This window comes from Trachypithecus francoisi, unplaced genomic scaffold, assembly GCF_009764315.1.
Source record: "Trachypithecus francoisi isolate TF-2019V2 unplaced genomic scaffold, Tfra_2.0 Lachesis_group5, whole genome shotgun sequence".
Lineage (NCBI taxonomy): Eukaryota > Metazoa > Chordata > Mammalia > Primates > Cercopithecidae > Trachypithecus > Trachypithecus francoisi.
The window spans coordinates 113,188,514-113,212,349 of NW_022681470.1; the positions used below are offsets into that span (position 1 = coordinate 113,188,514).

A 23,836-nucleotide genomic window follows, 5' to 3' on the forward strand; every position below is an offset into this window, starting at 1 on the left:
AATTAAAATCTTGGTCACCTACATAATCCCTGAGGAACTATTGATTGAAGGGAGGGCTATGTACTCTTTCTGTTAGAAGATTAAATCTCTCTCTAGTGGGGCTTGTCCTTTAGGCAGCTTGCTGATGTACATATTATTTTCAGGATATTTGTAAATTGTTTATATGTAAGTGGATAAATTATATATGTATAAAATGTAAAATATGCTTATCCCTTTACGTTATTTCTGATGCAAAACTTTGCATTTAAGGGTGCACTTTAGCTGCTTTGTCTTGTTGAAAAACTGTCTTCTCCAGTGGAATTAAGTTTGGCCAGAAGATTTGAGTGCACAAAGGAGTTTAAAAGCAGAAAAAGCCCTGTGTTGGACTGCACACACTTGAGTGAGATCCAAGTTTCCCACTTTGGAGAGCAGATGTTCAAATGCCCCAGAGGAGGAGGGTGGAGACAGAAAATGAGGTGTGAGAAAATATGTGACTCAGGAGGACAGCATGTTTTTCCAAGAGGAGGGAAAGGGCCTGGCTTCTCAGCCCCAGCCCCACGAACCCACAGTCCCCTCCCTTCTCCGCCAACAGCAGGCCAAGGCACAGCACGGCGAGCGTGTGTTTGCCCAGCAATGCCTTGGGCTCAAACCCCAGCCCTGGGCAACCTGCCTCATTCATACCAGGATGTCTTGGGCATGGTGCCGTCCACACTAAGAATGAACAGCTTTCCCTGGGGGCTATTACTGTATCCCAGGAGCTGAGCAAGAGCTTTGTTCAGAACTGTTATTAATTCGAATTCCTTTGGAGGAGTTGGGATTTCTGAGGAGGAGGGAAGAAGCTGCAGGTGGGCCACAGGAAGTCTCCTGAAGAATGTCCATTGCAGTTGCTTCTTTCTGATGCCACCTGGTGGCCATGTGCAACCAAAATCACCTCCACATGCTCCCACAGCCTTTAGTCCCACAGACACCTGACAAAGCCCACTTTGCTGGAGTTGTTGGATATAATCAGCTTGTACTTCCAGGGCCAAAGCTACGTGACCCATTACTGACGTATAGCATAGTTTCTTCCCCTGGTAGGAACTGTTTATTTGTTTGTTTGTTTTTGAGATGAGGTTTTGCCATGTTGCCCTGGCTGGTCTTGAACTCGTAGTCTCAAGCCATCCGCCCTCCTTGGCCTCCCAAAGTGCTGGGATTACAGGCATGAGCCACCACACCCAGCTTGGAATGGATTTTGATGCATGAAGAAAACTCCAAACTTTATAATTCCATACTTCAAATGTGGTTTGTAAATGTGTATATGATGATTAGATATTAACCTCTGCAGAACAAAACATTTACTTTTCATGTCTTGTGTACATTTTCTTATCAGGCCAAATTGTGCTCGGGTGCAATTTTTTGTAGAAAAGCTCTCAAACAGGCAGGCAGACGAGAGCTCTGTGTGGAGGATGACAGGCCCCTCCTACACTGTTCCAGGCTCTGATATAACAAAATTTAATGTTTCAGCTTTACCAAAACTTTCCCTATCTCTAGTGGACATGCACTGAAAGTTTACAGGATCTCATGCCCTTTTTTAGGAAGCCAAAAGTGGAGAAAAAGGGCCACAGAAGGATCTACTGTGGAAGATTTTCAACTGTCCATGAAAAGGCACCACATTCAGATTCCACTCCCAGTAAGTTGACGGGCTTGGGCTGGGTGCTCAGTCTTCAGCGTCCCTCCCCATGGAGTCTTCTCACGGTGGGCACCAGCTTGCCATCTGCCACTCCAAGAGCATTTCCCTACGCTAGGATGTTGCATGATGTATTTATTTATTTGCAAAATGTAAAGAATGATTAGGCTAGGCATGGGGGCTCATGCCTGTAATTCCAGCACTTTGGGAGGCTGAGATGGGTGGATCACTTGAGCTCAGGAGTTCAAGACCAGCCTGGCCAACATGGTGAAATTCCATCGGTACAAAAAAAATACAAAAATTAGCCGGGTGTGGTGGCTTGCGCCTGTAGTCCCAGCTACTTGGGAGGCTAAGGTGGGAAGATTGCTTGAGCCCTGGTCGAGGCTGCAGTGAACCATGATCATGCCACTGCACTCCAGCCTGTGTGACAGAGTAGGACCCTGTTTCAAAAAAAAAAAAAAGAAAGAAAGAAAGAAAAAAGAAAAAAAGAATCACTTTCAATAAGATGTGGTTAAGTAGAGTGAAGCATGAACACCCGTTTCTAGCTGAAAATGAAGGACTCCACGGACTCAATCACAAGATGTCTTTCAGTCTGTCCATCCTCATCCTTCCCACATGACCCATAACTGTACCTGGTAATGTTACTGGCTACGTGAGAGTTGCTGCTGCCTTGGATATATACATTTCACAGAAGCAAAGAAAGTTGGAGCTGGGAGGTGTCCCAGTGCATGCAATTCAATGGTTTTTAGTCATAAGATCCTTTCTGCAAAGATAGTTGAAGGAGAGAAACATCTAGCAGAACTGCCCTGGGAGAAGAGGTGGGGCTGGAGGCCTCTGCTCAGGCAGCTTCTCAGCTCTAAAATCACCTCTGAGCCTAACCTACCTACCCAGCTTGTCCCCCCAGCTTATGCATCAGGAAGTTGCACTGGAGAGCTGTCCAGGCTTTCTTACATCCGCACTGCCTGTGGCCCAGAGCCGTGCCTCCGGCTCTGCCTTCTGTTCTGTCACACTTCGTTCTGCACTGGCCTCTCTGTAGACGACACATTTCCAAATAATAATAGGGTTCACTGGGCTGGGCGCGGTGGCTCAAGCCTGTAATCCCAGCACTTTGGGAGGCCGAGACGGGCGGATCACGAGGTCAGGAGATTGAGACCATCCTGGCTAACACGGTGAAACCCCGTCTCTACTGAAAAATACAAAAAAACTAGCTGGGCGAGGTGGCGGGCGCCTGTAGTCCCAGCTACTCGGGAGGCTGAGGCAGGAAAATAGCGTAAACCTGGGAGGCGGAGCTTGCAGTGAGCCGAGATCACGCCACCGCACTCCAGCCTGGGCGACAGAGTGAGGCTCCATCTCAAAATAATAATAATAATAATAATGTTCATTGATTGAAGATGTATTATGCCAGATGGTATAATGAAGAAGGGGTTTTCCAGTTGTAATGGGGGGGGGTCCCTGGGGTTTCCTGAAACCCTTTCGGGGGGCCACCAGGTCCTTCCTTTACCAGCTATATAGCTGTGCAACTCTAGTATTGCAGGCAACTGATGGAGATGCAGCTGTGGAATCCAGTTGCCTTTCATTAAGCCAGATATTCAAGATATTTGCCAAAACATAAAATGATGCCACTCTTCTCACTAAATTTTTTGGAAATAGTCATTTTCATTAAAAACATGCTATTTTGTTAATACGAAATTGATTTATTACTTTTTAAATGCTATAATAAATAAAATTGTCTTTTAAACGTCTCAGTTTAAAATTCTAAAGAAAAGCACCTTGGAACTGCTCATTTAGTTTTGGGAAATCTAAATGATTCTGCACAAGCAAAAAATAACTAGTAATCTATAAATTAGTACCTCTCTACCAATCCATCTGCAGTGGACGGAATGTTGAATGATAGCTGTTCTCCAATGAGGGGGGATTTTCACCTCAGGTCTATAAAATGGTATATATTATCATTTTATGGTAGATTAAAACCACAGAAACGAAGGCTGTTTGGGGCCCTCAATTTGAAGAGTGTAAAAGGGTTCTGGAATCAAAAGTTTGAAAACTGTTGCCAGTGTCTATCACATAACTCTCACAATATCCCTGTAAAGCAGGAATGTTTATAGATAAGGAACTAGAGGCTCAGAGAAGTTAAGTGACTTGGCAGGACCAAAGAGTGAGTGTGAGTGTATTAGTTATCTATTGCTGTGTTACCATGTATCCCAGAACTTAAGGCTCAAAACAACAAACATTTATCATCTTAGAGTTTCTGTGGGTCAGGAATTTGGGAGCACTTTAGCTGGGTGGTTCAGGCTCAGGGTCTCTCGTGAGGTTTGGTCAAGATGTCAGCCAAGGATGCCCTCATCTGGGGGCTTGCCTGGGGCTGGAAGATCTGCTTCCAAGATGGTTCACTCACATGAGCATTGGCCCGACATGTGGGCCTCTCCAATAGGCTGCTTGAGTGTCGTTACCACACGGCAGGCAGCTTCCCCCAGAGCAAGTGATCCAAGAGAGATATACTGAGATGGAAGCTTCAGTGTCTTTCATGGCCTGGTTTTGGAAGTCATATGCCATCACTACCACTTTATTCTATTTGTTAGAAGTGGGTCACTAACCCCAGCCCACACTCAAGGGGAGAGGAATTAGGCTCTACCTTTTAAAGAGAGTGTCAGTTGGGTGTGGTGGCTTATATCTGTAATCCTGGCTGAACCAGGACTGCTTGAGCCCAGGAGTTCAAGACCAGGCTAGACAACATAGGGACCCAATATTTAAACACAAAAATACAACCAAAAACCACAGAAGGTTGAGGCTTGTGATTGAGCCACTGCACTTCAGCCTGGGAGCAACAGAGTGAAACCTTGGTTCAAAAGAAGTAAAAATAGCATGTTAAAGAATTTGTGAACATATTTTCAACCATCATAGCTAATAAGTAGCAGAGCCTTCAAACTCATTCCATTTGCTAATATGAAATGGATTTGTTCTTATACAATGAAATTATTATATATTGTATAATATGTTAAAAGTCAAGCTGTCAGCCAGGGATGAATTCACTTTAACCTTTGAAAGATAATGTTAAAAATGAGTCTAACCATGAGTTCAGTAAGGCGAGAAGCATTGGAAGAGGCTTTGTCACTGCAGCATCTGTCCTGCAGCAAGATGCTGCTTGGACATCCAGGCCTGACATGCTCACCCGCCTGGCCCCAGGCTTTCATACTCTGGCCTTACCTGGAGTGCTGCTCTGTCCACAGCCTGCCAGACAGGTTCTAGACCTGCACCAGATACATGTGCTGTCTGCTACTAGCTTCTCTGAGGCTAAGAGAGCAAAGTCATGATTCAGGTTCCCTTATAGGCTTATGAATGTCACATAGAAGAAACCCATCTTTCCAGTTGCCTGGATGACAAAATACAAGCTCTTGGCCACAGCAGGGTCTAAGAGAAAGAATGTGGATGTATCAGGCCAACTGTGGAAAAACAAATACAAATACAAGGTTGTCTGATAGTTCAGTAGGCCAAATTGCCGCAGATCCATTCATTCAGCAGACCTTTACTAAGCCTAAATATGTATGCCACCTCTTGAGATTTTCATCTAAGAAATGTTAATTATCAAAACATTTCTCAGTTGTCAGAAGGGAATCCCAAATGTTACCCCAGGCTGGCAACTCCCCTTGGTGACACAGCTGGGATGTTAAGCACTTTGGTGCCAAATACCTACCCTGCATGGTTATAGCTCTGCTCTCCACACCGTATTTTACGACTATAATTAAGACACTTACCCTTCATTCATGCAACTTGGGCTTTTTCAGATTCTGATACAGGACACAGCTTCTGTTCTGATTCTGGCACTGAAATGCAGAGTAACAAATGTCAGGACTGTGGCACTAAGATTCCTACCTCCCAAAGAGCCTGCAGAAAGGAACCACCTAAAGGTAATACTCACCTGGGGCCTCAGAAAGGTGAGTGGGGACAGCCACTGTTCCCAGGCAATGAACTGTATTTTTAATCTTTTCTTTCCAGAATTTCACTATAGATACAACACTCCAGGACAGAATTACTCAAATCATAGCAAAAGAGGTGCCTTTGTCCAGCCCCATTCTTTAGATGAAAGCAAAAACTCTTCACCCTGTAAGCACATCTCCTGCATGACCCCATCCATGTCAACAACCTAATGTCCCAGGTATGGGACATTCACATGACACTGGCCACCGCTTTCATCTTGGAAGCCCTGGCCTCTCCATTCTGCTGCCCAGGTCTTGTGCACTTGCCTGACACTTCCAAATCCAGCCCTACACCTGGATGGCAAGAGGCTGAGCTGGGGCTAGAAAATATGAAATCACAGTGACCAAGGACTTTGAAAGTTATTAAGGACTCTACCAGTGCAAGTTGGTAGCAACCCATAAATGTTTGCTGAACAAATAAATGACTTACTGGATAATTACCACTATTATTGTTACTATTCAGAAGTGGCTAATGCTTTACATATATCCCTACTAAGAGTCAGCATGTAGAGAAATAGACTATTTTTACACTCCATAGACATCACATTGCTAACTTCCAATGCAAAAATTTGCTTTCTGAAAAAAAATTAAAATCCCACAAACACATATTTAAAAAGATGAATGACATGGCTGCCCCTTCCCAAGCTCTTGAAAGGAAGGAACTCATACCCAAATAAGGAAAGCTCAAAGCAAAATGGGGTAAGTTCTAAAAGCAGGGCAAACTGTGCCAAGGGAACAGGAAGGAGGGAAGGAAGTACTCCTGGTTTTACCCCTGAATGACAGCTATACCTGGTTCTCTGACAGGTGCCACGTCCTTGCCCTCATACCTTCAGAGCTCTTCCTCTCCTTCTCTGGGAGAGGGCACCAGGGAGAATGTTTCTTATCTTTCATGATGGCCAGTGCCCAAGCCTTAAGAATGTCATTTACCTGACTGACCTCAGCTGTGTCTCCCCTCCCCACCTCCGGCTGCCACATCCTCCAACTGCATGTATTCTTTTGAAGTGACAGTAACTAAGACTGGAGAAGCCACAGGGCAGATTTCTTCACTGTCTTCTTAGTCTTGAGGTCTACAGCCTGTGTCATGCCAGTATACGAACAAGGGCTGCAACAGATTCATCCGCAATCTGATCTTGAACTCCATTAGCTAACTAAGGGGGTAGAAGTCATAGTGAGGCAGCTTCTCCTCCAGGTTACAAAGACCCTTATAGCAATTGGAGCTGACAGAAAATGGAGTGGGCTGTGGCAGGAGGTTGTGAGCTCATCTTTGGACTGGGAGGCAATGGACTTTGTCTGGATGCTGTAGATCTGTACACTGCACTAGAATGGGACCAGGTGACACTGTGGTGCTTTCTAATTCTGAGTTTCCAGTAAAATCCAAAATTACATTTGGAGACTACCAAAGCATCAAGATTGAGCTGGTTAGTGCCTCTTCATCATGCCCCAAGTCTCCAAGTCTAGGTGGTCAGCATGACTAAATCTGGGTTTCTGGCTTCTGCCCTGCCTTGTGTGTCTGAGGGACAATCTCTCCCAGCGTCCCTTGTCCAACGGGACCCTCCTGAGGGTGAGTGAAGCCTGGCTACTTGACATCAGTGAATAAGACAGGAGACCTGGAGGGAGAACGAGGGGAAGACAGAAGAGAAGAAGAAGAGGGAAAGGGAAGGGGAGAAGGGAGCCTTGGTGACAGAGAAGGCAGATTTGTTGGTCACTGACTCATCTCTTTTCCTTTCTCTGTCTTCTTGTCTTCCATGGTGACTTTTCCATTTTCCTTCTCTGTTTAGTCTCTATTTTCTGGAATTGTCTTTGCAACATAATCATTAGTTTCTACTCCTAGAATATTAACTCCTAAAATTGAAGGGGATTTCAGAAATCCATTTGGTTCAACCTCTTGGAAGATATTATTCCTCCATTTATCAGATGTGGTAGTTAAACCCAGAGAAGTCAGACGTCATGCACAGGTCACACAGCAAGTACCCAAGGAACCTAAACTCCTGGTTTCTATCTGATAATAAAACTCTTCTTTTTTTTTTTTTTTTTTTTTTTTTTGGCAGAGTCTTGTTCTGTTACCCAGGCTGGAGTGCAGTGGCACTATCTTGGCTCATTGCAACCTCTACCTCCCGGGTTCAAGTGACTCTTATGCCTCAGTCTCCCAAGTAGCTGGAATTACAGGCACCAACCACCACACCTGGCTAATTTTTGTATTTTCAGTAGAGACAGGGTTTCACCATGTTGACCAGGCTGGTCTTGAACTCCTGACCTCAAGTGATCTGCCCATCTTGGCCTCCCAAAGTGCTGGGATTAAAAACATGAGCCACCGCGCCTGGCCTAAAACTCCTTTTAAAATTGAATTTCTTTTCCTAGGTTCCGAATACTTTATAGAAAGTTTTTTTTTTTTTTAATTTTATTTTTTGGGACAGGGTCTAGCTCTGTCACCCAGGCTGGAGGGCAGTGATGTGATCATAGCTCAATGCTTCCTTGAACTTCTGGGCTCTAGCAAGCCTCCTGCCTTAGCCTCCTAAGTAGCTACAAAACTGTAGGCACATGCCACCATACCCAGCTAACTTAACAAAAAATTTATAGTTAGTATGGAAGGGGTTTATGATTTTTTTTTTTTTTTTGGTAGAGACAGGGAAGACCGATAGCAAACTCCTGGCCTCAAATAATCCTCCCACCTCCACCTCCCAAAGCACTGGGATTACAGGCGTGAGCCACCACGCCTGGCAAAAGTTCTTTGTTGTCTGTTTCCTAGTTTTCTGATTTATTAAAATTTTATGAAATATTTCATTCATACAAAAAGTTCAAGGAATGATACATATGCGCCATTTGGGGCTCATTTTTGATACTCTGAATTTAATCATAGCTAACATTTTTCAGCTTTTTTAAAACTCAAACGGATCTGTTCTCAGAGAGTGAATTCAAAATCCTTTAAAGGTGAACATGAGCCCACACCAGGAAAGTAAGTATTATTTCATGATTACTAACAAAACATCTCTCATTGGTTGGGTGTATACAGTGTACTTGATAGTGCATTAACTACCTACCCCAAGATAACCTAGATCATTAGGAGTACAGCCAGGATTCAAACCTAAACCTATCTAATACTTCAAGCATTCATTTGTTTATTCAATAAACCAAGTCATTGTGCGAGGTACTGAGGACACAGGACAAAGTCAGCCACTGTCCCTGCCCTCACAGAGCTTTCTTTTTTGGCAGAGAAGCCGCATAGTCTTTGCAAGTGCCAAGAAGGGGATGTACAAAGTCCTATTGATCTAATTTGGGGGTTCAGGGAAGCTGAGCTTTGAAGGGTAAGTATGAATGAACTAGCAAGGGGATCTGAGGGCAGTGAAGAACATTCCAGTCTAGGAAAGCTTCGTGTTGTGAGAAGGCACTTGGCAAGTTCAGGAATGGTGTGACTGGAACCCCAAAGAGGGAGCGGCAGTGGAGCAAGATGAGGCTGATGACGGAAGGAATTGTCAGGGCCAGTCCGTAGAGACTTGTCAGCTCCAGGAAGTATTTCAGAATCTTAGGAGCAAGAGGAAGCCAATTAGGGTTTTTTTTTTTTTTTTTTTTTGCTGTTAATTCATTTTTATTTTTAGAGACAGGGTCTCCCTCTGTCACCCAGGATGGAGTGCAGTGGTGATCGTAGCTCACTGCAGCCTGGAACTCCTGGGCTCAAGTCATCCTCCCACCTCAGCCTTCTGAGTAGCTAGGAGTATAGGTGCCCATTAAAAAAAAAAAAATTGTAGAGACAGAGTCTTGCTATGTTGCCCAGGCTAGTCTTGAACTCCCGACCTCAAGTGACCTTCCCACCTTGGTCACCCAAAGCACTGGGATTACAGGTGTCTGGCCCCCCAGTGAAGTTAAAAAAATTTTTTGAGGCAGGGTCTTGCTCTGTTGCCCAGGCTGGAGTACAATCTTGGTTCACTGCAGCCTTGACCCCCTTTGCTCAAGTGATCCTCCTGGCTCAGCTTCCTGGGTAGCTGGGAGTACAGGCATGTGATACCACAGCCAGCTACTTTTTTTTTTTTTTGGTAGTGATGGGGTCTATGTTTCCCAGGCTGATCTTGAACTCCTAGCCTCAAGGAATCCTCCTACCTCAGTTACCCAAAGCACCGGGATTACAGGCATGAACCACTGTGGCAGGACCACCCCCCCCGGTTAAGTTTTTTAACCAGGGAATTTAAAAAGATTTTTAGTGTTTTAAAGGATCAGTCTAGCTACTGAGGGAGTGGAAATGAATTAGAGGAGTTAAGATTGGAGGACAAGGGCAAATAAGAGGCCAGTGCAATAATTCAGGTGAGATGATGCAGCTTGACCAAGGTTGGTGGAGATGGAAAGAGTAGAGTCTGTGTATTCATTCAAGAGCTATGTAAGAGACAGAACCAGTAGCGCTGCAGAGTGGCTAAGAATTCAGGCTCTGCTCTCAGAGCCACTCAGTCTGAACCTACTACCCTCTACCATAGTCTAGCACAGTGTTTAAGAATGTGGCCTTTGGAGTCTTCTTGGGTTTTATTTATTTATTTATTTAGTTTTTGAGATGTAGTTTCACTCTTTCACCCAGGCTGGAGTGAAGTGGCACAATCATGGCTCACTGCAACCTCTGCCCCATTGGATTCAAGTGAGTCTCCTGTCTCAGCCTCCCGAGTAGCTGGGATTATAGGCACCCGCCACCATGCCCAGCTAATTTTTTGTATTTTTAGTAGGGACAGGGTTTTGCTGTGTTGACCAGGCTGGTCTCCAACTCTTGACCTCAGGTGACCACCTGCCTTAGCCACCCAAAGTGCTAGGATTACAGGCGTGAGCCACTGCGCCTGACTGACTTCTTGGGTTTGTCTTGGTTCTGTGTCGTTGGGCAGGTTCCTTGACCTAAGTGTGCCTCCATTTCCCCACATGTAAAGTGGGAATCATAATAGTTCTAAACTCATTGAGGACTGAGTCCATACATATAAAGCACTTAGAATGGGACCCGGCTCATAATAAGTACTTAGCAAGCGATGACTGTTATATTGTTGACAGTGGAGAGTGATGGGATATGGGGAGAGAGAGGACTCTTCTCCACTCTGCCATCCCCTGCCCAGAGTATTTCATTAGTTAGGGGCCCTGGATGCTGGACCACCTCTTGCCTGGAGGATCAATCCAATGTGTTAAAATAACTTGCAGAACCAATTGATGCTCATATGGTCGGGGAGAGGGATGAAAGGACGTTTTCTGGAGATGATAGTGCTCACAAGTGTTTTATGTACCAAAGTAATGCTTAACAGAGGAAACCTGAAGCCAGAGGAAGATGTGAGGGTGGCTCTATGACAGCCCTGTCAATAGGCAAGTTCTTGTGGTATCCCTCAGGGCCAACGGCTCATGCTTGAGAAAAGCGTAAGTCTAGGCTGTGCCCTTCACAGGCTACGCAAATAACCCCCTAGAGCCATGCTCTGCACAACCCGAACAGCCCAGTGGCCCTGCACCCCTCACTCACCTAGTGCAGACTTCCGGCCATCCCTAAGAGAGAAGCAATCACAGGGTAGCAGGCAAGGGGAGCCTGTTTACTTCAAAAGGAGCTGCTTTTATTTTTTGACTGCTTCTGCCTCCCTGGGGTGAAAGCTCACTGGTGCCAGAATGAACTCAACCCAAGGTACCTGCAATTGGCAGTTTTGTGCATTTGTTTTATTAAAATGCAAGGTAGAAAGTTGGCCCCAAAAGAATGAAAACAGAATAAAAAATGTCTTTAGAGTCTTGCCTTTATCTGTACTAGAGGAAAAGGAGATCAGTTCTGGGAGGAAATACCCTCATGGTCATGGCAACAACGTTTTTCTGAAGCCCAGCTGCGGTCAGCCACATGGGAGTATGAGAGCTACGAGGGCAGCGGGTGCACGAATCCGCCCACACCCAAACCACACACATAGAGCCATTACCGACCACAGAGCTGAGGTGAACAGGAGTGTGCTTGAGGGTGGTGCTTGACACAAGTATCAATGTGCTTTTGTCTTCCAGAAAAAACCTTCAGGCTTTCATGACCTACAGCTCAGACCCTGTAACACCCTCACCCCATTTCTACTCCTGCAGGATTTCTGGAAGCAAATCCTTATGTGACTTTGATAGCACTGAAGAAACAAAATCTGAGGTGAGGACTTAGAAAATCATTCGAGAATCCTTGCAGCTGGTAAGCTTGATTTGATGCCCACAGAACTGGCAGCTCTTAAGTTATTACAGTATCAGGGCTTCAGAAAAAGCTCTGCTAAAGACAATTTTGTGCTCAGCACTAAGCTAAAGACACACAGCCTCAGCAGCCGCATGGTCTGTATTATTCTAAATTGGTTCCAAGGGAAATTTCCTGGAGAAAGTGATTTGTGGGTGGTGCCTCAGCTACAGGATTTCCCTGGCTGGGGGGCTGAAGGCAGTGGATCTGTTCCAGTGACACTGTGATCAGGGTTGCCAACAGTTTCTTATTTCAAATCACTGCCTCGAATCCCCAGGCCACGTTCAAATGTTTCCATACGCATGCGCTGTATCCCTGAATACCCTCTCAGTGGTTATGGCTCCCAAATCCCCATCAATGGCCCCTAAGAGCTGTTCTTTTTTTCTCTTTCTCTGCAGCAGGGAAACAGCCCAGCTGGTGGTTGACCTCACCCTCTGATTCATGCTCATCAGTCACGTGCTGGTCTTTTTTTCAATCCCTTTCCCTAACAAATATATTCCATCTCAGACTGGTCTCCTAGGAAACCAACCCTCAAAAACAGAAATAGACCAAGTGGAAAACAGGAATACTCCGAAAATTCCACCTTGTAATGTTTAATAATGAGAGAACCCAAAGAACAGAAACAGCAGTTAGTTTATGTAATTACAATGTGTGGACTTTTCCTCTGTAGATTTTAAACTCGGCTTTGGATCATGCCCTAAGGACAGCAACCATTTTGAAAGAAACTACAGATCAAATGATTAAAACGATTGCAGAAGACCTTGCTAAAGCACAGAGGTGGAGGAATCGACTGAAATACTAGTTCAACGCTAGGCAACTAAAGATTCAAAAGAAAAAAATGCAAAGAAAACTTGATCTTCCTCCAAAATGTATTTTACTTACTACACAATTTAGGAAGATGACTTTCTAGAGAAAACACAGAAACCATAAGAAATGGGTAACACAAAGTACTTAAAGGAAAAAGAAAAAAAGAAAGGACTTTTGATTCTTAAAATCAAAAGCAACCAACAAGTATTTATTTTAAAATAAATCTATGTTCTTCCTAACTCATAATAAAAGAAATCAAAACAAAACAATGAATTTCCTTTTATCTATTAGTCTGAAAAAAGATGAAAGAACTCTGTGTCAGTGAGGATGGAGGAAACTGGTACTCTCATATGCTGTTGGCGGAAATGCAACCTTTTTGGAAGACCATTTGATAATATCTACCAAGTTCCACAAATTCCAAATCATATGCCTTCAGAGCAGCAGTTTCACCACTAGGAATTTCTTTTATATATAAGCCACACAGTGTGGCACGATATATGTACAGGGAAGGCCACTGGAGCACTGATCGTAACAACCCCAAGGGGGAACTAATCTAAATACCGCCTGTGATGATTCATAAATGACAATCTGTAGCCACCGAAAAGAATGAGGTTGGATTATCTGCAAAAGTCAGTGAAAGAAGCAAGATACCTAAGCATATATATAGACAGTTGTAACCTCAGGGGTCTTGCTCTGTTGCCCAGGCTGGACTTGAACTTCAAACAATCCTCCTGCCTTAGCCTCCTGAGTGACTGGGACTACAGGCACACACCACTGTGCCTGGCTCTTCATTTGTGTATTTTTTTTTTAAAGGGCATACATATTTTTGGGAAAGATACCTAAAAATCTTAAGTGAACCTCTAGTAAAGGAAACTGGGAGTTTTGGGGGAGAAAGGGGTTTTTATCTTATTTTCTGTACCATATGAAATTCTTACAATATACTTAGAAGTCAAAATTATTTGTTTAAAGATCTCTTGAAGTCAGAAATATGTGAAAATAATAGCCTTAATGAAATTTTGGAAAAGACAGTTCATTAAAACTGTGTACCAGGGATTAAGTAAATTTGTAACGTTTCATGTAGACCAGAGCAGGTTTTTGTTTTGTTTTGTTTTGTTTTGTTTTGTTTTTCTTTCAGAGCAAGCTTTTGCTTTGCTTCTTTAAGAGTGATTTATTACCTCCTTAGTGACAGCACAGCAGGGTATTGGCTCTTTCCCCCTTTCCTGAAACTTCTGATATTCATTCACCCCAGACACTCAACAAATGGTTTCCTGACTCCTAGAGTTTAGCTCAGTGGTCAGGAGGGAGCTGAATCTATTCCCACTTTAGATTTTCATGCCAATGTGGGCAGCTGGAATTTGTCTAGCTGGCTGGAGAATGGACTGTTTTTAACTTTGGGGTTTGTAAATTGGTTGAGGGTACCCTGGAAGAGATAAAGCAGAGGTCAGTCTGAAAATACCTCTGACTTTATGGCCAAATTTACTTCAGGCTGTGGCACTGTAAGGAAGATAGCAAGGAACTATGGGTGATATTATAACAGAAAAAACAGAGCTTAAACTGTGTGTGTTCCATTAAATAAAACGTATAGGAGGTCATTTTTTTTGGACTAAGCTCCTGCAGGAGACCCCAACAGACCAGACCAAACTAGAATGCAGTCACTCATGCTAGGTGCCATGTAATCAAACTGAACTTTAAAATAGGCCAGTTTTTTTTTTTTTTTTTTTTAAACCTAGAACATTCACAGTATCCCATTAGAAGGGGCCCTGTCAACCTGAGCTAGCATAAGGAAGTCCCCTCTGCTTTAACCCATATAAAGACACCTTTTGGTATATACCCAGTAGTGGGATGGCTGGGTCATATGGTACATCTAGTTCTAGATCCTTGAGGAATCGCCATTATAAATCATGCTGCTCTAAAGACACATGCACACATATGTTTATTGCGGCACTATTCACAATAGCAAAGACTTGGAATCAACCCAAATGTCCATCTGTGACAGACTGGATTAAGAAAATGTGGCACATATACACCATGGAATACTATGCAGCCATAAAAAAGGATGAGTTTGCGTCCTTTGTAGGGACATGGATGCAGCTGGAAACCATCATTCTTAGCAAACTATCGCAAGAACAGAAAACCAAATACCGCATGTTCTCACTCATAGGTGGGAACTGAACAATGACATCACTTGGACTTGGGAAGGGGAACATCACACATTGGGGCCTATCAGGGGGAGGGGGGAGGGGGGAGGGATTGCATTGGGAGTTATACCTGATATAAATGACGAATTGATGGGTGCTGACGAGTTGATGGGTGCAGCACACCAACATGGCGCAAGTATACATATGTAACAAACCTGCACGTTATGCACATGTACCCTAGAACTTAAAGTATAATAAAAAAAAAAAAAGACACCTTTTGTTCCTTGTTTCTGTTTTCTTCTGCCTTTTCTGCCTATAAAGCCCACTCCTGTGCTCAGCCTTTCTATTTCATAGATGGGATGCTGCCTGATTCATAAATTGCTAATAAAAGCCAATTAGGTCATTTTGTTTTTTTGGCAGTTCCAAGAGGCTTCCAGCATCATTACATATCTAAATTTAATCACAACTTGCTAATCTGTTTTGTATGTCAAGTACCATCTCATCCCCAAGTTTAAAATTACATACTTCTCTGGCTTGAAGTGTTCTTATATGATTAATTCGTTCTTAACCTTTTTTGGGCTCGTTTTTTGAGAATCTGGTGAAAGCTATGGAGTCTCCCTTCCCCCATGCTTTTCCTTCTTGTGGAAGAGAATACATTTTTAAAAGTTCATGGACGCCCTGAAACAAATCCATGGAACCTTGGTTAGAAACGTCTACCATTAACGAGTATTTCTAAATCCCTCAAATTCACATTTATAGAAATTGGCAATTATAATCATTGTTGATTTAAACATGTGGCCCATTTCTGCTTTATCAAACCATATTCTAAATGTAATTTTCCATTTCCTTGAAGATCGGGGTCATGATGAGTAATCACTGCAACACAACTAATCTAAGAAATAGCAAAAAAGGGCCGGCAATGCACTTAAGGAGTTCTAGAAAGGCACTAGGCTCTGATTTACAAGGATAATTTTATACTTACTGATTCTGTAGTCTTGGCCATCTCCTCCCTCAGGCAATTCTTGTGTCAATTCTTACGACCTCTCTTCTAATTCTGTTCCAGTAGTAAACCAGAAAAACAAGCTTGTAAAGTACAAGTAATGGTACCCCTAACGCTGGGGGTCAAGGGCTCAGCATTGCCTGAGGGCAGTGGTGCTATAAAGAAACACTCAGCAGTCTCCAGGGTGCAGAGGCCTCTTAGTATTTACGCCAAGGTCTAGCTGTGCTCTGGCTGCTTGAAGCTGCCAGCAGGATGCAATGGGACTCTCTGTAGAGGGCTTTTTATCATCTTTCAAAATTTTATTTATTTATTTATTTATTTATTTATTTTTTGAGGCGGAGTCTCGCTCTGTTGCCCGGACTGGAGTGCAGTGGCCGGATCTCAGCTCACTGCAAGCTCCGCCTCCCAGGTTTACGCCATTCTCCTGCCTCAGCCTCCCGAGTAGCTGGGACTACAGGCGCCCGCCATCTCGCCCGGCTAGTTTTTGTATTTTTAGTAGAGACGGGGTTTCACCGTGTTAGCCAGGATGGTCTCGATCTCCTGACCTCGTGATCCGCCCGTCTCGCACAGTCTCGCTCTGTCGCCCAGGCTGGAGTGCAATTGTGGGACCTTGGCTCACTGCAATCTCCACCTCCCAGGTTCAAGTGATTCTCCTGCCTCAGCCTCCCGAGTAGTTGGGATTACAGGTGCCCACCACCAAGCCCAGCTAATTTTTGTATTTTTAGTAGAGACCGGGTTTCACCATGTTGGTCAGGCTGGTCTCCAACCCCTGACCTCAGGTGATCCGCCTGCCTTGATCTCCCAAAGTGCTGGGATTACAGGCGTGAGCCACTGCGCCTGGCCTATCATCTTTAAGAGAAAGCTCTAGCTATCCCCTTTAGTTAACTATTAGAGTTTGCAAAAGAAATCTCTTCTTTTCATCCTATTGTAATCTTGCTGTTAATGAATTATATAAAATAGGCCTAATTTGTACTAAACATGAGTATGTGTTTATATTTAATAGACAAAACATTGTTTTGGTGGTAAAACTTTTCCTATAGGAGGAAGACATTTCTTGCTCCTTTGATTTTAGGAGAAATCTGCTTGCATCCCAATAGGACTTACAAAGGGTACAAAATAGCTAGGGAAGAACTGAGCTATGGAGGTGTCATATCTTACACAATAAACTGTGGGGTCAGGCCCTTTGGGGCTCAAATCCAATAATTTTGAGAACTTGTGAACTCCTATGGTGACCCTGGAGCAGTGGAGGCGAAGGGTCTAGGAAACAGGATAACAGGATTAATAAAGATCTCCTTATTTATTTACTAATATGGTTGAAGAATGTGAGTCCACTGTACTTTATAAATAAAGCACATTTCAACAGGAAACAAAGCTGTGTTTCAGAGACAGTGAATAAATAGTTTCTGTTGGTTGCAACAACAAAAAAGTCTTTTCCTGGGTCTTGAAATCAAAACCTGTAATTTTTTTTTTTTGAGACAGGGACTCATTCTCGCCCAGGCTGAAGTACAGAGGTGTGATCACAGTTCACTGCAGCCTGCACCTCCTTGGTTCAAGCAATCCTACTGCCTCAGCCTCTTGAGTAGTAGCTGGGATCACAGGTGCGTGTCACCATACCCAACCTTTTTTTTTTTTTTTCCTTCCTTTTGTTGTAGAGATGTGGTCTCACTACTTTCAGACTCTTCCCAGAGAGAGAAAAAAGGAAAAAAAGATGTGGTCTCACTATGTTGCCCAGGCTCATTCCAATTCCTGGGCTCAAATAATCCTCCTGCTTTGGCCTGTAATTGCTAATTCTATGGGGGAAAAATCAGCTCATACCAGGAATTTATGTGAGATGACGTCTTATGGCTTCAAATTCATAAGAGGTTTAGTAAACAAAAAGTCTCTGCAATTCAAAGCTTAACATATATGTGAAATATGTCCTTATGGGTCCTATAGGACCCAAAGCATCTGATATCAGTGTGATCAGGATAAAGTGGTCACTGAGATGTTGTGATCAAATAAATAAACAGCCCAGTGTTTGCTGTCATCACACTCTTAGTTCCATTTGTTCCAGGCCATTGGATTAATCTAAATACCTATTCTACACATGTCCTAACCCTGGAGAGGGAGTTACTGAGGCATACAAAGATCTCAGATAAAATGCAGACACCAAGAACTAGTCCTCTTACTGGAGATATATTGTTTTCATGCGTGGTTTGCAAAGAGGGCTCTTTATTGCGCCAAGCCCTTCCTTTCCATGCACTGATCCACACCAAGTTACATTTATCTCTTGGGTCTCAGTTTCCTCAGCTTTAAAATAAAGATGATAATCACAGTACCTATGCTCACAGGAATACATGAGAAGATGGAATGAGTTAATAATAGAAAGCACTAAGCATTTGTATATTATTACTTTATTATCAATACTTAGTAAAGTTATGCGATTAACATATCAAAAGTTGGCCAGGCACAGTGGCTCACACCTGTAATCCCCGCACTTTGGGAGGCTGAGACAGGAGGATTGCTTAAGGCCAGGAGTTTGAGACCAGCCAGGGCAACACAGTGAGACTGTCTATACAAAAAAAAAAACAAACAAAATTAGCCAGACGTGGTGGCCCATACCTGTAGTTGTGGCTACTCGGGAGGCTGAGGCAGGAAGATCACTATGGCCCAGGAGTTCAAAATTCCAGTAAGCTATGATCACATGACTGTACTCCAGCCTGGGTGACATAGCAAGACCCTGTCTCTATTAAAAAAAAAAAAAATAAATAAATAAAAAATCAAATTTTCTGTATCCCTACCCATTTGAAAAATAATCGAAGATTCAACCCTACCCATTTGAAAAATAATCGAAGATTCAACCCACAATGGAACTACAAAAATAAGATATTTTGACAATGTGCAGTAACCATATGAAGAAAATGAAGATTCTGAAGGTTATAAAGATTTAAATGAAAAGACATTCCACATTCCTGAATATCAAGTTTCAATATTATAAAAGATGTCGATTTTTCCTAAATTAACCTATAAACAATGCAAATCCTATGAAAATACCAAAATAGCTTTTTTGGGAACTCAACAAAATGATACTAAAGTTCACCACCTAGAAAAATTTGATAAGAAAATTTCTGAAAAATAACAGTAATTTAGGTGGATGGAATAGGAACTTCTTCCACTACATATTAAAACATACCATGAATTGAAACAGGGGGAAAAAGAAACACAAAACAAACTGTACATCATTAAAAGAAAATCCAGAAATAGACCACAATACAAGTGGAAATTTAGTCTATGATAATCGTGGTATTTCAGATTAGTTGGGGAAAGAGAGATTACCCAACAGGATCTGGTATAACATCTGGCTGTTTAGAAGGGAGTGAAGCTGGACCACTATGAAATACTCTTATCAAGTCAGGGTTCCATGCTGGAAACAAACTTCTCTAGATATTTCAAGCAGAAAGGCATTTAATACAGAGAATTAGGTCCTTACAAAAATCATTGAAAAAGCAGTAGGAGCAGAAACTGGAGGCCCATGATCATTTTACCATCTGTGACCCAAAGGACAGGAAGCTAGTGCTGCTGCCACGGCATTAACTCATACCCATGAAGCAGGTGACAAGACACTAAAATGTGGAGTCTGGTTGCTACAAACAATTCTTGTCTGCAGGAGCTTGTCTACTGGCATAGTAGATGGCCTCTGCCTCCAAATCTTGACCAAGTGCACATCATTGGTAGAATGTAAACTGTTCAGACCTTATTTTTTTTAGAGTCTGAAAAACTTCATGTTTAGCCTTTCGTCCCCTGTGGTATGGGGTAAGGAGGCATGGGACGCCATGCCAAGTGCTAAGAGACAATATCTAGCACACGTTCTTACACTAAAATCTATTCCAGATGGGTGAGTTACCTGTAAAAAATAGAATGAATCTATCAAAATGTTCTAGAAGAAACCATATGTGAATTTATAATCCTGGAGTGTGGAAGGTATTTCTAAGCAGCACGTGAAATTCAGAAGTCAAAATGGAAAAGTGATGGATTTATCTACGTAAAAATTAAAAATGGGCCAAGCGCGGTGGCTCATGCCTGTAATCCCAGCACTTTGGGAGGCCGAGGCGGTTGGATCACGAGGTCAGGAGATCGAGACCATCCTGGCTAACACGGTGAAACCCTGTCTCTACTAAAAATATAAAAACAAAAACCAAAAAAAACCAAAAACCAAAAAAAAAAAAAAACATTAGCCGGGCATGGTGGCGGGCGCCTGTAGTCCTAGCTATTCGGGAGGCTGAGGCAGAAGACTGGTGTGAACCTGGGAGGCGGCGCTTGCAGTGGGCCGAGATTGTGCCACTGTACTCCAGCCTGAGTGACAGAGCGAGACTCCATCTCAAAAAAAAAAAAAAAAAAAAATTAAAAATGGGTATCTGTCAATATTTAAATGCACAAATCCCTTGACCACTGCTAGGAATTTACGTTATGGAAATGTCTGTGTAAGTCTGCAAAGGTATGTACCCAAACAATGCAGCATTATTTATAAGAGCAAAACTCTGAATCAATAAAACTATGGTCTGCTGTATGACAGAACACTATGAGGTCAAGTAAAAGAATAGATTTGAAACAAAGATGTTCCCTTTGTTTAACAAAACACATCTGCAGACATATATTATCTAACCCTACATAAAGATTACATTATTTTTGAAAAAGTCATTAGGAGATATCTTGGAGGGAGTATTACCGTAGATTCCTTTTCTTCTTTGTTACTCTACAACTTTTAAAATTTCTAACTTTCCCCTCTCCCCTACAGAAAAAACAAACCAGAATAATTTTTAAAATTCTATATTTATTTTCTCTTAGAATGTTCATGATTTTTGGTTTTCTAATTTAAACATACATGATTTCAGAATTATATAAAATTGTGTTCTTTAGAAGTATGTGGCAAAATAGTATACACTGTGAAATCACTCCATTTCTATTAATGACAATTATTTTGCACATAAAACGAACTGTGAATTTTAGTTGAAAGAAAAACTACACTTAGAGGAAACAGTTCTATCATACATACACATTTACAGTTTTTACTTTTACAATCTCTTTATTTAAAATTATTCTTTCCCAAAAAACTATACTTCAGCATGAGACATTTAGATGTAAGTATCCAATGGGTAATTAGTATGTACATAGGTGGTTGTGAAAAATTACCCACAACTCTAATATATTCTGCTCCAAAGGTGAAAAAATTTCCTTTTAGAAAGCATTTTAACATTTCTTATCATCATCTACAAAGCAGCAGCAATATTTAAATTATCAAAAATGACAAATCCAGTAATACATAATCATAAACAGTTCCTTAAGAAATGTATTTGAAAAGCCATTATTCCATAAAATATTTACATTGTTTAAATTACATGACAGCAACATTTTCTTTCTATTTTAGTTCAACATATTAGTAAGAACCTCTAAACCCTCCAAAAAGAAAAGCTATTCATCCTTAATAAAGGAGACTTTATCCTTGGGTTTATTCAGCATCTTTATATCATCCAACAGCTTTTTGGGTGTTAAAATATGTGTAGAACCTGGTAGGAGAAAAGAGACTTTTTCAGAGGCCAGCAGTTAAATCAATTTTCCTTCGCTTAATATAATGTGTTGTCCTTCAAGTATGTCAAGTGCAGTAGCCTGGTGCAATGTAACAAAATTTCTCTAAGACATCTTCCTGAAATCTGCCTACACTGCAATATTTCAATCCTTCTTCACCATTGAGCATGCTCAGTAACTGTGCAGAAACAGTGGCCATTCCTAGTGCTTTGTCTACTTAGTGCTAGACATTGGCACACTGAAGAGCAAAACTGGGGATTACCCTATCCTCAGCACTACACAGTTATTGTTCGATAATGGAGACCCACTAAGCAGTGCTGCAGGTCAAGGCTTAACACACAGATCCAGCACCTCCATGGGTCAGGAGAGTTTGCCTATCATTGGCTTTGACTGAAATTCTTATTTTTTAATTTTTTTGTAGAGACGGAGTTTTGCTTTATTGCCCAGGCTGATTTCAAACTCCTGGCCTCAAGTGACCCTTCTGCCTCAGCTTCCCAAAGTGCTGGAATTACAGGCCTGAGCCACTAGCCTGGCCTGAAATTCTTAAAACTTAATCCACACAGGCCTTGCCAATGTCATGTCCATAGCCACAAAAAATTCAAAATATTTTTTAAGTAGAAATGTAATTGTACATCAAAAACTATTTAATGGTTAAACAAATGTATAGAACATACTATTTTAAAGGAGCAAGCTCCTTTTCCTCAAATAAGCATATTTGAAAATAAAACTATCAAAAAGTCAACCAGGAAAAAAAACCCAGCACACATCAGATAAAACACATTCTATGGTTAACAATTTTTTTGCATTAAATTTTGTCTCAAATGTATAACACGAGATAACATTTTACGTGTATACTTTTGCATTTAGAGTTTGTGTTTAAAAACAGAAAAGAAGAAAACAAAAGTCTTACCAATAATAACTTCACAGGATTTATGTGCCTGAGAAACTTCATAAGCACAACGCATTTCAGAGTATGTAATCCCTCCAATTACAAAAACAATCAGCTTTGACCCATTTTTTCGGTCTTCTAAATAATTAGCTCTGGGTTTCTGGCGAGCACTAAAAAGTAATTTAAAAAAAAAGTAAACATGTTATAAATATTTCCAAAGCCATAATACTTGTAGACTTAAAAAGCCTAACCTAACCAAACTTAAACTTGCTACCAATTACATTGATTTTTTTTTTTTTTTTTAATTTGAGACAGTCTCACTTTGTAGCCCAGGCTGGATGCAGTGGAGTGATCTTGGTTCACTGCAACCTCCGCCTCCCGGGTAATGGTTCAAGCAATTCTCCTGTCTCAGCCTCCCAAGTAGCTGGGGTTACAGGCATGCGCCACCATGCCCAGCTAATTTTGTATTTTTAGTAGAGACAGGGTTTCACCATGTTGGCTAGGCTGGTCTTGAACTCCTGACCTCGTGATCTGCCGACCTGGGCCTCCCAAAGTGTTGGGATTACAGGCGTGAGCCACTGTGCCTGGCCCAATTACATTGATTTTTAAGGAAATGACTTAACCATAGTATGACTGAAGCACGAAGAGTTAAGTAGGACAGCCACATTTCAAGAACAATTTTAAAAATTGTGCATAATCTGGCTTGGCATTTTAACCTGTAGAGTAGAGCTAACACCCTCCCTTATTATTTCATAAGAAGAAATAATATACCTGAGAAGTCTGTAGTTTCTTGAAATTAAAAAAAAATTAGACAGTGGCACTGAAAAAGGTTTTGAAGATGTGAAGGGGAAAGGGGCAAGTATTACTTTGGAACTGATGTGTATTCGATTGTTCCTTGCTGGAATGGAATTCAGGAACCTATGATGGTAGGAGGTTGGCTGTTAAGAATTAGACCTGGGTTTCTATTTTTATTTTGCTTGTTTTTGATTCAGTATGACTTTCAGCAAGTTACTTAACTTCTCTCTAAACCTTAAAGGCTGTTATAAGGATGAAATGAAACAATGTACAGAACACACTAAGTACAGAATCTGGTGTTAGGTAAGTACTCAATAAGCAGTAGTCATTACTTTTACCATTCCTCCTCCAGATTGCTCTAGATCCCCAGAGTCCCATATAATAGCCACTAGCCACATGAGGCTATTTAAATTTAAATTAGTTAAAATTAAATAAGAAATTCAGTTCTTCATCCATACTTAGCCACATATCCAGTACCCAATAGCCACATGTAGCCAGTGGCTGTCATACTGGACAGTGCCAATATAGAACCTTTCTATCACTGCAGAAAGTTCTATTGGCTAGCATTGCTCTAGATCATAGGAATTACTTTTTTTGTTCACAAACTCCACTGGTAAAATTTTTAGCTTTTATTTGAAAAGTAAATATTTCAAAATAAACATATCCATTTATAAACAAATATATTAACGTGTAAATGACATATGTGTACTAGTATATATTAGTAAAACTTAATTTCTTCTTTTTTAGGTAAAAATAAGTACCCAATGGTTCATTTTGTTACCTACTTTGAGAGTCACTGTTCTGGGCGACCTAGAACGCCTTGCAATATAGGATCTCAT

General features: G+C 41.8%; 2 protein-coding genes and 1 long non-coding RNA gene across 8 annotated transcripts in view; 1 reads left to right on the forward strand and 2 right to left on the reverse strand.

Moving 5' to 3' along the window:
* AKNAD1 (AKNA domain containing 1) overlaps positions 1-12,608 on the forward strand; it is a 40,726-nt gene extending 28,118 nt beyond the window's left edge. The window contains exons 11-16 of one of the 4 annotated variants that reach the window (XM_033198723.1): positions 1,554-1,648; positions 5,428-5,550; positions 5,639-5,746; positions 8,491-8,572; positions 11,674-11,731; positions 12,477-12,608. In XM_033198723.1, coding sequence (XP_033054614.1) covers positions 1,554-1,648; positions 5,428-5,550; positions 5,639-5,746; positions 8,491-8,572; positions 11,674-11,731; positions 12,477-12,608 — 598 coding nt within the window. Of the gene's footprint in view, positions 1-1,553; positions 1,649-5,427; positions 5,551-5,638; positions 5,747-5,844; positions 6,057-8,490; positions 8,573-11,673; positions 11,732-12,204; positions 12,320-12,476 lie in introns of those variants that run through there. The other 3 variants (XM_033198724.1, XM_033198725.1, XM_033198726.1) reach the window with 3 other exon arrangements.
* On the reverse strand, positions 4,673-16,046 carry LOC117075919. The gene is made up of 3 exons (XR_004434175.1): positions 15,026-16,046; positions 11,087-14,430; positions 4,673-5,466 (listed from the first exon to the last, which is right to left on the reverse strand). It is a non-coding gene; the product is annotated as an uncharacterized LOC117075919 (long non-coding RNA).
* Positions 16,047-20,541: 4,495 nt separating this feature from the next.
* The window catches only part of STXBP3 (syntaxin binding protein 3), a 61,872-nt gene continuing 58,577 nt past the window's right edge, over positions 20,542-23,836 (reverse strand). For 2 of the 3 annotated variants that reach the window (XR_004434176.1, XM_033198741.1), the window contains 2 exons: positions 22,224-22,372; positions 20,542-21,294 (listed from right to left, as the gene is read on the reverse strand). Coding sequence is in view for 2 of the 3 variants with exons in the window: in XM_033198741.1 (XP_033054632.1) it covers positions 21,200-21,294; positions 22,224-22,372 (244 nt within the window). In the remaining variant the exon portion in view is untranslated. The remainder of the gene's footprint in view (positions 21,295-22,223; positions 22,373-23,836) is intronic. The other variant, XM_033198742.1, reaches the window with a different exon arrangement.